This window comes from Notolepis coatsorum (assembly GCF_963971535.1).
Source record: "Notolepis coatsorum genome assembly, chromosome: 2".
Classification (NCBI taxonomy): domain Eukaryota; kingdom Metazoa; phylum Chordata; class Actinopteri; order Aulopiformes; family Paralepididae; genus Notolepis; species Notolepis coatsorum.
The window spans coordinates 206,512,533-206,527,532 of NC_140166.1; the positions used below are offsets into that span (position 1 = coordinate 206,512,533).

Here is a 15,000-nt window from a genome sequence, read left to right on the forward strand (position 1 = left end):
TCTCTCCCTCTCCCTCTCTCTCCCCCTTCTTTCCATCCCTCTCTCCCCCCTTCTCTCTCTCTCCGATGACATGACAGCTTGGATACCCCGATTGTTAAGAGGAGCCACTTTAAGATCTGTGCTGACGCAGGAGAGATGTTTTTTTCCACATTGATTCTTAGACAAAAAATGTGTCTCTGGTGTTCCCTTTCATCAAAGCCTTATTCCTCCCTCTCCCTTTCTCCTCCTCTCTCTCTCTTTCTCCCTGTTTCTTCCTCTCTCTCTCTCTCTTCCTCTCTCTCTCCTAGCGTTTCATGACGTGTCATGCGTTCCCTCTTTCTTCCGTAGCCTTTGTTATTTTTTTCGCGTTTGTTTGTTTCAATATTTCGCCTCAACGCAGGGATTAAAAATGAAAAAGGCTGCTAAGGCAACAACACCATAAACCAAGCGCGCCCAAGAAGAAAGCGACAGAAAGAAAGAAAGAAAGAAAGAAAGAAAGAAAGGGGGTGGGGGGGCAAGAAGAAAATTTAACACACAACCCGAGGGGGCGCGCAGCGTGTCAAATTGTGTGATTAAATACGTGACTGGCTCGCCAGACAAGAGTGTTGAGGCATGGAGTCTATGGTATCACTGCACGCGACACACGCACACACACACACACGCACACGCACACTCATACTCACACTCACACACACACACACACACACACACACACACACACACACACACGTGCATATACACACGTGCATATACACATGTTCCTACGTGACTTAAACCTACAATAACACGACAACCACTCACACACACACGCACGCACGCACGCACGCACGCACGCACGCACGCACACACACACACACACACACACACACACACACACACACACACACACACACACACACACACACACACACACACACACACACACACACACACACACACACACACACACACACACACACACACACACAAACAACACACAAACATATAAACACCCCCCACCACCACCCACCTAATACACACATTCACACCAAACCACATACACCCCCCTCCACACATCTTGCTTCCTCCCAACCAAACACAGCCTCCAGCAGACTTGCTTCTGCCAAAGCCCGCCCCCCCCCCCCCCCCCCCCTCTCTCTTTCCCTCTCTCTCTCTCTCAGTCGTTTGTGATTAGCGGTCCTGTTCATTCGCCGTGTGTGGAGAGATCTCAGGCGGGCGTCCTGATTGGCTGAGTGGGCCCCTTTGATGATTCAATCCCAATTAAGACGGGCCCTGCGAGACACCGGCGCTGGACCTCACCTCTCCCAGGCACTCGCGGTGTGTGGGAGTCCATGTGTGCGTATGTACCGCAGGAGGAGTGTGTACAACATACATGCGCCTTTGTGTACGGGGGCGATGTAATGTGTCTGGGAGACAGTGAGTCTCTGTGTGTGTGTGTGTGTGTGTGTGTGTGTGTGTGCGCGTGTGCATGCAAAGGAGGAAGATTGTATGCAGGGGGGTTACATGGTGCGTGGGAGAGGTGTGCGTGCTGGTGAGAATGTGCGTAAGTGTGTGTCTCTACATGTAGTAACGGAGCGCCGGCTTAAAGCCGCCTTTACGTCTTAATCTCCCCGTTGGGGCTGTTTGGGGGGGGGGGGGGGTGATGTGGGCTTTTTGAGACCACATGAGTGCTGCTAACTAGCCGCGCGTTGCTTAGGCAATCATTTGAAATATCCACCGGTTAAAGGAGGCGAGTGGGCTGTTACCGCTGCTCTATTGTGCTGCTGCTGCTGCGGCTGTAAAATGGCCGCCGTAATTGGGCTGATGTAAAGCCAGAGGATACTCTACGCCGGTGAAAGAGTGAAGTAGCTGAAGTGAAGTAAAGTGGCTTCGGTAAAAGATAATTACTGTGAAGTTGAGACGCTCTTTGGTAAGTAAAGACACTACGGTAAAAGATGGCTACGGTTAAGTAATGACACTACGTTTAAACATAGTTATGGTAAAGTGGGTTTTCATAGTCACTCAGTAGAAAAGGTTATACTAATTTCTGACAAAACATGAGCCCCTCTCTAATCTGAGCAGGACAGGAGTACAAACCAATTTCACATAACTGCCCCAAATAATTTCACATAACTGCCCCAAATAATACTGCCACTGACTATGTTCCAGGGACTATGTTCCAGGGACTATGTTCTAAGGACTATGTTCCAGGGACTATGTTCTAAGGACTATGTTCCAGGGACTATGTTATAAGGACTATGTTCTAAGCACTATGTTATAAGGACTATGTTCTAAGGACTATGTTATAAGGACTATGTTCTAAGCACTATGTTATAAGGACTATGTTCTAAGCACTATGTTATAAGGACTATGTTCTAAGCACTATGTTATAAGGACTATGTTCTAAGCACTATGTTATAAGCACTATGTTCTAAGCACTATGTTATAAGTACTATGTTATAAGTACTATGTTCTAAGCACTATGTTATAAGGACTATGTTCTAAGCACTATGTTATAAGGACTATGTTCTAAGCACTATATTATAAGCACTATGTTCTAAGCACTATGTTATAAGGACTATGTTCTAAGCACTATGTTATAAGGACTATGTTCTAAGCACTATGTTATAAGGACTATGTTCTAAGGACTATGTTCCAGGGACTATGTTTCAGGGACTATGTTTCAGGGACTATATTTCTAAGGACTATGTTTTAGGGACTAAGTTTCTGGGAATATGTTCCAGGGAATATGTTCTAAGGACCATGTTTCAGCGACACATTTTATTAACTTTCAATTCAATCATTAATGAAGTGGACTTTCTTCTAAATTAAAATATATTGGAAAAAAAAACTTCTGACACGGCAGGTTTGTCATATTAATCCTATCAAGAAATAACCGAGGGTGAAATGCTCCATCATTCCGAAAAAATGATAACCGAGGTTAAATGCTCCATCATTCCGAAAAAATGAATTGCAGTTTTTAATTGAAAATGAAGCAACTGATTGGGGCATATTGCCACCCATGCTTGTAGCGTGGACACTGAGCCTCCCCACACACACACACACACTCACCCTGGCGTCTGTGACCTTGAACTCTCGCAGGATGTACTGTGGCATGTTGTACTCAGCCATGGGATCCACCACAAAGTACTGGTACCTGGCAGAGCGCTCTGCCGGCCAATACTGGTGGCACTTCTCCTGTCGGGGGGAGGGACATGGAGCAGGTTAGGTTGACACGCACACACATATCAGAACCAGCAAGCTAGGTTGAAGATCTCCACTAGGGATCACTAGAGAGAGACGCAACATAGAGAAGAAGAAGCCGTGACATGTTCCGTTGGGGAAACGTATACATTGTCATGAGTTCCCCAACAGAAACTACAGTAACTGTAGCATCATAGTACATTAAAAAAAATAAAAAATAAAGACAAACCGATTACTCACAGAGGAACCATATCCACCAATGTGTGGCCACTGAAGCTCGTCAGCACCGTGCGTACATATCATACACGCAGCGATGTACCTGAACGCGTTCAATGAACGATCGTTGTTATCGTTGATAATTTTTGGGCGAACGTGAACTGAACATTTCCACTAGATGAACGTAATTGTGTGAAGGCGTTCATTCTCGGCGCTCTATCACAGAACATTACTTCGTTCAAAAGCTTGCAGCAACGTATTGAAAAAAGAACTATAAACTATAAACGAGTTCATTTTTGAACCATGAACTTTTGTTAAATTTTTTTTTATTATGAACTATGAACTGAACTAGTTCATGTTAGAAAGTGAACTTTCCCAACAATGCATACACGCGTGTATTAGTGTGTCTGTAGACGGGAGGCATCTATAGCTAACGAGAGGTCCTTCTTCCACGGCTTCAAGCTCTACTTCGCTGGGGGTCCTGATGATGCTTGTTGCCGTGGATACCGTGCTCGGAGACGGTAGTTAAATACAATGATGTTTAGAAAATAAATGGCTTTTGCTGGAAGAAGTCGTCTTAAGATAATGTTATATCTTTCCGCTAATTTATCTCTAAGCTATTTCTTTATGATCAGTCTATGTCTCTCTTTACTATTATTCTGTAACTGAAAATGAGAGACAGTCATGTCATGCAGGTCCTCATGGTTTGATTATTTCCTATTCCAGTTCACAGCGCTCATGGGAATGTCTGTTCTATACATGATGGTGTGTGTGTTTGTGTGTACAGTATGTGGATGTCTGTTCTATATATGATGGTGTGTGTTGTGTGTGTGTCTCTTACCCGTCCCATCTCTCTCAGTTTGGTCAGCATGACTACGATGGTAGAGTTGTTCTCCCAAAGCATACGCCAGAAGTCCTCTGTGGTCTCTGCCAGTGGGCCCTGCGTAGCGATGTAGGCCTTCTGTTGCCTACACACACACACACACACACACACACACAGAATTTACTGTTTTGCCAATGTCCTAGGATTCACATACGTATATAGTAGGGTGTAACGGTACACAGAAGCCACGGTTCGGTACGTACCTCGGTTTTGGGGTCACGGTTTGGTACGAGTTCGGTACAACAGGAAAACAATATGTAGATTATTATATATTTATTATAATTAGGGATGTCCGATATTGGCTTTTTTACCGATACCGATATACCGATATTGTCCAACTCTTAATTTCCGATATCAACCGATACCGATATATGCAGGGCCCCCCCCCCCCCCAAAAAACTGAATAATTTCAGGTAATTAACATTACATATCTCTTGTTGTGGAATTAACACAACATTATGCATACTTTTGACAATAAATAAAATAAGAATTTGTTCTTACTTGCTTGCCTGGGTAAATAAAGCTTAAATACATTTTAATATTTTCCGATATTACATTTAATGCCAATATCGGCCGATAATATCGGTAGGCCGATAATATCGGACATCCCTAATTATAATTATTATTATTAAATATAATTATTTTGTATTAAGTTATACTTAGTTCCACTAGGCTTGCTGCAATAGTCAGTCAGTGATAACGGTGTCATTCTGTGTTCAGGAATCCACTTGAGTAAATTAATTGCCTACTGCCCCCACCCCCCACCCCCACCCCCACCCCCCACCCCCCACCCCCCACCCCCACCGGTGTATAGTTTCACTTTAACTTCTAGAGTAGATTCAACTTCACGTGACGCAGAGAAAGACGACTCTAGAAAAGAGATGCCATGTTACACAACAATGGCAGAGGATCTATCAATATTTTGGATTTAAACACTGCAGCTCGACTTGAGAGGAGCTCAGAGGACAGTCCAGATCAGCAAAAGTACGTTTGCGTGTTTTTTTTTTTTGTTAACATTATTAGGCGAACAAGAAAACAATGAAATGTTCAGCCTATTGTAATGACCCTGCTGTGTTACAAACATATCATTCATGGTTGGTTTTGTTTCAGGGACACCTGTAGTAAGAGGGAGGGGAGGAGGGGAGAAACAGCCCAGTGCAGAGTGTGCAGTTAATTTGTTCTGTCGGCTTGTCATCATGCTTTACAAGCTCAACCTTTTATTCATCATCTAATGTGGCAATACAAGCTTGATATTCAACGTTAAATGAATGACCTTCTGCGTTAAGGCTGTTAGTAAGCCAGTGTAAAGTAAAGTAAAGTAAAGATATTGAGCATACATTTGTAAAATGTGCAACCCTAGTTTCACCTAGTGTCGTATGAGACGTATTCGTCGTATGGCTGGATGTACCGAACCGTGACGCCCGTAACGTGAAGTCGCGCAACGAATACACGTACCGTTACACCCCTGTATAGAGCCAATAGAAACACACTGGTACTGATATGGGTATGACTACTTGTAGATATCAGGCTTAAGTAGTGTACTGTAATAGTAACGTACTGTTATGAATTCTGCCTAGTGCTATAATACCAAAAACCACATGGAATATATCAAAAACCAAAGTAAAGTGGGTCGATTTCTGCCTTTTTGCATGTAGTGGGATATTTGATCATCAAACACACAAAAGCAACTTAAGTGACTTAGACACAACACAAGCACAGTTATTACATACACACGCACACACACACACACACACACACACACACACACACACACACACACACACACATACACACACACTGCTGCTATTTACACTATAGAATAGCACACACACACAACGCCAAGTCCTTTGCTCCTCCCCCAAAACTCCACCCTCCTACCTGTATCCATCGATGAAGCTGGCGTTGATGTAGTCAGAGCCCTCCAGGCCCCTGATTGGCTGCAGACAGACACGTGTCGTCTCGTAGGGCATGATGTTCACCAGCCGGTTCTTGAACTTGTTGCAGGGCAGGTTGGCACTGATGAAGCGTGACGTGTGGGCCTTGGAGTTAGCCAATCGCTGAGGGAGGGAGGGAGAGGAAGAGGTGGAAATGCCGGATGCGGTTGAAGGAGGGATACGGAGAGAGGAGGGAGGGACATATGGAAAGAGGGAGGAGGGAGGGTGGAGAGAGGGGAGGAGGAGGGTGGAGAGAGGGGGTAGGGAGAAGAGAATAGGGGAGAGGAGGAGAGGAGAAGAGAAGGGAGAGAAGAGGAGAAGAGGGGAGAAGAGGAGAGCAGAAGAGGAGGAGAAGAAGAGGGGAGGAGAAGAGGGGATAAGAGGAGAAGAGGAGAGGAGAGGAGAAGAGGAAGAAGAGGAGGGGAGGAGAGGAGAGAATAGAAGAGAAGGGGAGAGGGGAGGAGAGGAGAGAAGAGAAAATAAGAGAGGGAGGAGAGGAGAAGAGGGGAGAAGAGGAGAGGAGAAGAGGGGATGAGAGGAGAAGGAAGAGAAGAAGAGGGGAGGAGAGGAGAGAAGAGAAGAGAAGAGGAGAAAATGGGAGGGAGAGGAGAGGAGGAGGAGAGAGAATAGGGAGGAGAGGAGAAGAGGGGAGAAGAGGAGGGGAGGAGAGGAGAGAGAGAAGAGAAGAGAAGAGAAGAGAAGAGAAGAAGAGAAGAGAAGAGAAGAAGAGGAGAGGGGAGGGGAGGGGAGGAGAGGAGAGAAGAGAATAGAAAGAAGAGGGGAGGAGAGGAGAAGAGGGGATAAGAGGATAGGAGAAGAGGGGATGAGAGGAGAAGAGAAGAGAAAATGAGGGGAGGAGAGGAGAGGAGAGAAGAGAAGAGGAGAAAATGGGAGGAGAGGAGAAGAGGGAAGGAGGAGAGGAGAAGAGGGGAGGAGAGGAGAAGAGGGGAGAAGGGAGGAGAGAAGAGAAGAGAAGAAGGGAGGAGAAGAGAGAAAAAGAGAAGAGAGGAAGAAGAGGGGAGGAGAGGAGAATAGGGGAGAAGAGGAGAGGAGAAGAGGGGAGAGAGGAGCAGAGAAGAGAAGAAGAGGGGAGGGGAGGAGAGGAGAGAAGAGAAGAGAAGAGGAGAAATGGGAGGAGAGGAGAAGAGGGAGGAGGAGAGGAGAAGAGGGGAGGAAAGGGGATGAGAGGAGAGGGGCACAAACAGAGAAAGAAGGGATATAATGACAGAACATAATAAAGTGCACCTCGTCCTCGTCTCATCTCGTAGAGAGAGCTTTACTGATGACGGTGCAGCTTCAATGGCAGACGCATCTTTTCCATAAATATACCGTATTTCTGTCATGAACACTCTCGTCATAATTATTAAACCAATTAGTGTACAGTTGTATTTGTTGATACAGGCTCTGCTCTCCCTGCAAGCCTGCAACGGATTTGGCTGAGAGTGCAAATAAAACAAGATAGTTGAGTGGTTTCTGACGTATGGGCCATGGTGCTGGTGATCTGAGGGTTGGCAGTTCGAGGCTGTCGGGGACTAGGTGCCGAGCGCACAAAGTGTTAGAAAAGCTTTACATTCTCAAACTTTGCCTGAACTTTGCCTGAACTTGAGTGTTTTTCGTTGTTTCATTTAGCTGAAATTCTTCCTGTTATACAATCAAATAGATATCCAATCCAATCCAATCCAACTTTATTTATAAAGCGCTTTAACAGCCACAGGGGCACAAAGTGCTGTACAGAGGGAGCATATTAAAAACTATAAGCAGCACTAAAAATAGATTAAAAAACAAGAGTAGCAAAACAGAGAAGAAAACAAAATAGGTAAACATAGGCAGCAATACAAATTTAAATAAATCAGAGTACTTAAAAAAATAATATATATATATTTAAAAGCAAAGGACACAGTAACAGAACGATAAAACAACAACACAGTAAGACAATAAGATCATAAAATCAACAAGCTACATGGTGTCGAAAGCCAGAGAGAAAAGGTGGGTCTTAAGGAGGCCTTTTGAAACGGGGCAGTGATGAGGCCTGCCTAATCTGCAGTGGCAGCTCATTCCACATTTTGGGGGCGACAACGGAGAAGGCACGGCCCCCCTGAGCTTACGCCTGGTTGTAGGCACTACTAGGAGCAGCTGGTCAGCTGACCTGAGAGAGCGAGAAGGTGTATAGACCTGCAACAGCTCAGAGAGGTAGGGTGGGGCAAGGTCATGAAGAGCTTTAAAAGCAAATAAAAGAATTTTAAAATGAATCCTAAAGTCAAATAGATAGTTGCTTTCTTGTTCACCAACATCACTAGGTGCATGTGTAATCAGTGTGAGCAACATGTACAGTATACTATTACCCATAGAATATATTGCCATTCTATTATTATTATTATTATTATTATTATTATTATTATTATTATTATTATTATTATTATTATTATATTATTATTATTATTATTATTATTATTATTATTATTATTATTATTATTATTATTATTATTATACATGTTATACAATATTATGACATTATATTATTATTTGTATTATTTTATATATTTTAAATGAATAATTTATTATTTATTATATATTATTATCTTTTTTCCTGCCTGTACCTCCCCTGTCCCCCATGCTACTATGACGCCTGAATTTCCCCAAGGGGATTAATAAAGGTACACTTGACACTCGATGTTATTTGTGAATCTTGTTGGTGCATGAATGACGTGAGGAAACCACACGGAGGTGTACACCTGTCTCTAGCTTAGTCATCCTCCTCAGTAATGGAGAACAACCACCAGACCCGTCTTTTGTTCCAACGTTTCGTCTCACGGCCCTTTGGTTCACATCTCCGCCATGTCGTTGTAGAGAAAACCCTGTCTACGCCACAAGCGCACCCAGAGCTTCGCCCGCTAGGCCAGGAACTCTCATCCCTCTCACTCTCACACCATTATCCTACCCCCCCCCCCCCCCCCCCCCCCCCTCCCTCCCTGTCATTGGCTACTTGGAGTTGAGCCAAGCCCCCTCCTCCACTCCTCTCATCCCACTCTCCTGTCCTCCCTTTGATCCCTTTCTCCCAGTGGCACCTGGAGGGCCTTGAGAGCGGCTGGCAGAGCTAAAGAGGCCCCCGGCTGGGCCCCCCGAACGCCCAGAGGGACGACCTGGCACCCTGCAGGGCAGAGACGCACCCGTGGGACCTCTGGACATGGACACAGTGGCTAGAATATTCTTCCAGATTGGGTCTATTCGGGTGCAACGCAAATGTCACTGGATGCTAAGTGAGCTGCAGAACACACGATTTATTACATGATATACAGTCATAAGGTTATATGGAGCACAGGGGTAATATAATGACGTGTGTGGAATGACAGTTTGCATTGTGTCCTGTGTGTGTGTGTGTGTGTGCTGATACAAAATGTATTACAATATTTAGGCACGACACTCTGTTAAGCTAGAATTCACGGGTGACACTAAAGCCATTGGATGCTGTAAGTGTTGAATAATAGTTTGTGTTGCGTCCTGTGTGTGTGTGTGTGTGTGTGTGTGTGTGTGGGCGGGCACACGTGAGTGAGCACACGCAGCTATGCATGCATAAATCTGTAGCCAAATTTGCTCGTTATTCATGAGCATATGCCAGAAAAGTACACTCAAAAAACAACTTTACATCTCTCCTCTGTGCTCTCATCAGTTTCTCTCAAGGACTCCGCAGAGGCCAACTCCTCACAGTGGCAGTCTGGAAGTATCAAAACACAACCCGCCGCTTCACACTAGCCCCCTTTTTTAAGACAGAGATCCCGCGATGTCGCTGTAAGGAAGACTGGTCATTATGCCGGCTTTGTCTTTCCTTCAGAGATCTTTCAAATCTTTAGTATTTATTAAAAGAGGCTAGTGCTTAAGAGAGGCTAGTGTTTAAAAGAGGCTAGTGTTTAAAAGAGGCTAGTGTTTAAGAGGCTAGTGTTTAAAAGAGGCTAGTGTTTAAGAGAGGCTAGTGTTTAAAAGAGGCTAGTGTTTAAAAGAGGCTAGTGTTTAAGAGAGGCTAGTGTTTAAAAGAGGCTAGTGTTTAAGAGAGGCTAGTGTTTAAAAGAGGCTAGTGTTTAAAAGAGGCTAGTGTTTAAAAGAGGCTAGTGTTTAAAAGAGGCTAGTGTTTAAAAGAGGCTAGTGTTTAAAAGAGGCTAGTGTTTAAAAGAAACTAGTGTTTAAGAGGCTAGTGTTTAAAAGAGGCTAGTGTTTAAAAGAGGCTAGTGTTTAAAAGAGGCTAGTGTTTAAGAGGCTAGTGTTTAAAAGAGGCTAGTGTTTAAAAGAGGCTAGTGTTTAAAAGAGGCTAGTGTTTAAGAGAGGCTAGTGTTTAAAAGAGGCTAGTGTTTAAGAGAGGCTAGTGTTTAAAAGAGGCTAGTGTTTAAGAGAGGCTAGTGTTTAAGAGGCTAGTGTTTAAGAGAGGCTAGTGTTTAAGAGGCTAGTGTTTAAGAGAGGCTAGTGTTTAAAAGAGGCTAGTGTTTAAGAGGCTAGTGTTTAAGAGAGGCTAGTGTTTAAAAGAGGCTAGTGTTTAAAAGAGGCTAGTGTTTAAGAGAGGCTAGTGTTTAAAAGAGGCTAGTGTTTAAGAGGCTAGTGTTTAAAAGAGGCTAGTGTTTAAAAGAGGCTAGTGTTTAAAAGAGGCTAGTGTTTAAGAGGCTAGTGTTTAAAAGAGGCTAGTGTTTAAGAGGCTAGTGTTTAAGAGAGGCTAGTGTTTAAGAGGCTAGTGTTTAAAAGAGGCTAGTGTTTAAAAGAGGCTAGTGTTTAAAAGAGGCTAGTGTTTAAAAGAGGCTAGTGTTTAAGAGGCTAGTGTTTAAGAGAGGCTAGTGTTTAAAAGAGGCTAGTGTTTAAAAGAGACTAGTGTTTAAGAGAGGCTATAGTGTTTAAAAGAGGCTAGTGTCTAAGAGAGGCTAGTGTTTAAGAGGCTAGTGTTTAAAAGAGGCTAGTGTTTAAGAGAGGCTAGTGTTTAAAAGAGGATAGTGTTTAAAAGAGGCTAGTGTTTAAAAGAGGCTAGTGTTTAAAAGAGGCTAGTGTTTAAAAGAGGCTAGTGTTTAAGAGAGGATAGTGTTTAAAAGAGGATAGTGTTTAAAAGAGGCTAGTGTTTAAGAGAGGCTAGTGTTTAAAAGAGGCTAGTGTTTAAAAGAGGCTAGTGTTTAAAAGAGGCTAGTGTTTAAGAGAGGCTAGTGCTTAAGAGAGGCTAGTGTTTAAAAGAGGCTATTGTTTAAGAGAGGCTAGTGTTTAAAAGAGGCTAGTGTTTAAAAGAGGCTAGTGTTTAAGAGAGGCTAGTGTTTAAGAGAGGCTAGTGTTTAAAAGAGGCTAGTGTTTAAAAGAGGCTAGTGTTTAAAAGAGGCTAGTGTTTAAAAGAGGCTAGTGTTTAACTCATTGAGCGCCAATAACGAGATATCTCGTTTTTAGTTCATTTTTTTTTTATTTTCTTATTCTAAACACTCGCGCGGGCCTTTGTGAGTGTGCCTGGGACCAGCAATGACGATTGCATCCAGACAGGTGGCAGTATCGCCTACCTTATGAACTGCATGGGCCAGTTCAGTGAGAGCAACCAAAGCACTAGGGAGTGAGCACCAGTGAGCAAACTACAGCCATCTAACGTTCGACAATGGCGATCGCCTAGAGCGAACTATTGGATATTATGAAGAAGAAGACAAAACGGATTATATGGATGATGATTATGGATGATAAGGTGCGTTTCCACCAGACTATGTTGGACTCAGCACTTCTGGTAAATCATAAAAATACTATACCTATTCGGCTCTGTGGTATAGTTTGGCCCGAGCAGACTATAGAAGAAGAAGACAACGGATGCGGGCCACCTAACGTTATATGTATTGATTAGTGATACACCGATGTGAAAATTGTGGCCGATACCGATAACCGATATTAATATTGCTGTTCTGGCCAATACCGATATTTACCGATGTCGATATCTCTGTCTAGAAAACACGTTTTTATGATAATCAAATAAAGAGCTATTTTCCAAAACACATTTTTTTTTACTTTTGTAACTTATTTTCAGAAATGACTGATATTTTTAAACTACTTAAGGCCAAAAAAAGATTTAAAAATATTATATATTTTTTTTATATCGGCCCATATCGGCCCTATCTTGATATCGGACCAATACCGATGTGTAAAAAAACTGCCATATCGACCGATATTATATCGGCGGCCAATATATCGTGCATCACTAGTATTGATCCTGTTCTGATCCAAGACATAAGCGAGAGAATGGAAACAAGCCTATGGCTTTATTGTGTTTTATGAAATCCTATTGGTAAATGGAGAAAATGTATACCTGTTTCATTTTGTGATCAAATGTATATGTGTGATTTCCATTCTAAACCAATAAACTATTCAATCAATCAAAACTTGCTGACAAAGGTAACGTCTATTTTACCGAACCCCATCATAAAACATGCTTTTGTAATGATCGCAGTGTCGGAAAACGACCCCCACCCCCCCGATGGCTTTGTGAAGAAACATGGTAGTGTTTAACTTTGACCTGGCAATAATATAGGTTTCAGGCGAGCAGCCGCGAGATTTGTGCATATGCACACAAAACACTCTATATCTCACAATCTAGAAAACCAGCCTGGATTATTGTGAAACGGGGCGCACAAACGAAGGTATGTAGAAGTAAACAGTTTTGTCCCTGTTGGAGTATAAATAGTGCCTGTCAAATGAGCCATACTATTGTCTCCATAGCTATAATATAGAATATACGATGGGTCCGCAAACATCATGAAAATGGTCAATAACGCTGGCGCTAGGGAGTAAAGATGGAAAAACAGCGTGGCAGTCAATGAGTTAAAAGAGGCTAGTGTTTAAGAGAGGCTAGTGTTTAAAAGAGGCTAGCGTTTCCCTCCACTTCTTCTCTGTGGTGCAACTTTCTGCCGAGTCACTTTCTTAGCGTTGCTCTCTTGCGAGGATATACTCATCCCTTTGTTCATTAGCCAACGTCCCTCCCCACTTGCCCCGCCAGCAACCCCCATTTGTCATCATCAAGCATTAATTACTTCTCCCCCGAGCTCTCTCTCTCTCTCTCTCTCTCTCTCTCTCTCTCTGCAGCTGCATTGGAATTTATGAATCCCGCAAGACTCCTGACGCAGCGTCTCAGCATTGTCGCCGTTAGAGATGGCATCTGAGATACCATCGCCGCTTGCGGTTGGGTGAGAAAGAAAAAAATAAAAAGAATACAAAGACAACCAACGTCGTTATTGTTTCTTGGCAGGTGGTGGTTGGGGTGGTGGGTGGGGTGGTGGGTGGTGGGGTTGATGAATAGCGTTGGGAATATGATGAATGATTTGGGGCCATATAGGGTGAATGGCTCTGGTGATTCAAGGTCAACAGAGTCTTATTGGAAGGGAGATCAGTTCTGAAGTTCTCTCGACTGTGAAATGTTTGGCTCGGGTGCATCTACGCACGTATTAGTAGTCAGTTTATCCAAGAACAGGGTTCCCACAGACATTGCAAAATGAAATTCAAGGACTTTTCAAGTACATTTCCAATCACTATTTTTCCATTTTCAAGGATGTCACTCGAAGGATACAATTCACTTTTAAATTCAGTTTTTTAAGCATCATCTTGGCCTGCTTGCCAGCTAGAGCAAGCTAGAGCATCACACGCGAATAAATGAGGAAAAGCAGTTGGAGCGTGCGATACAGCGACTCGTCAGATTTGATTAAAACAGAACAAAAAAGAAACGATTTATTGATTCAGAACTATTTGATCATGGATGAACAAAACATTCAATGTGAATGGTTGATTTGAATTTCTAGGACTTTTTAAGCACCTTGTTAAAAAATTGGCTGTTTTCAAGGAATTCCAGGCCTTGACTTAAAAAATAAATTTATCAAGCACTTTAAGCACTTCAAGTACCTTGTGTGAACCCTGCAAGAATCAACCCCCCCCCCCCCTCCACCCCCATCTTTGTTCAGTTCAAACGTAGACTGTTCTGCCGTCACACAAAACCCTTTGTTTTGTGGCCACTGGATTATGACCAAACTGGATTATGACCAATTCCTCTTCACTTAAGCATAATTATTCCAAATCCTCCCCCCAAAAAATAAACGATGCGCCAAAATAGTGTGGAGAGCTTAAATATTCCATTTCATTGCAGCAAAGACAATAATAATTCTGAGCGGTGTGTGCTTGGGTGATTAAATAATTTAAGTGAGGCTCGGAGAAAACCGAGCATAATTGCTTTCTGTCCCATCTGAGCTTCCATTACATCCGACATGCGACTATTAACCGAAAGATACTTCTCATGTAAATAAGGCCATTTCAATCACTTACCTGAGGCTAAAATGCGTTGACATTTAAAGAGAATGGACTCCATGCCTCTAAGTCTAAGCTTACTTCTGTGTGTCCAGTGTAGCCACTATGTTGATATGAGCCACAGACTGAAAGAGAAAGGAATCTGCTGTCTTGAGTAATGCCAAATGTATTCTCAGTGAGCGGCAGGTGTCTACTATCTGATTACAAAGTCATATTCCATCATGTGATTATTAAGACGCTTTTGTTCTTCTAAAACGCTTTTGTTTGGAAAAAGTTACTACAAAGAAAATTGTTATATCTGACCAAAATAAGAGCATAAGATAGGCCTAACAATTCAATTTAAAGTTATTTAAATAAAATAAAATTAAACTGTAGCCTACCGGTGGACCTTTTTCTAACATAATTTAACCATCTCAATGTGAAAAACAGAACCATAGGTTATATTTTAACTCACCATGATCTTAAAATGTTAATTATTCCCCTCCCCCAGTCCTTGGTTAACTTAAGCCATCTGAAAAGGACGGT

The 15,000-nt window shown here is 42.9% G+C and overlaps 1 protein-coding gene across 1 annotated transcript in view; it reads right to left on the reverse strand.

Annotated features, from left to right (window-relative positions):
- Nucleotides 1-15,000, reverse strand: part of ptprsa (protein tyrosine phosphatase receptor type Sa) — a gene marked incomplete at its 5' end in the record, with an annotated part of 191,343 nt that overhangs the window by 12,804 nt on the left and 163,539 nt on the right. Inside the window, 3 exons of the mRNA XM_084308481.1 lie at nt 3,031-3,156; nt 4,220-4,346; nt 6,140-6,318. Of these exons, the coding sequence (XP_084164607.1) occupies nt 3,031-3,156; nt 4,220-4,346; nt 6,140-6,318 (432 nt within the window). The remainder of the gene's footprint in view (nt 1-3,030; nt 3,157-4,219; nt 4,347-6,139; nt 6,319-15,000) is intronic.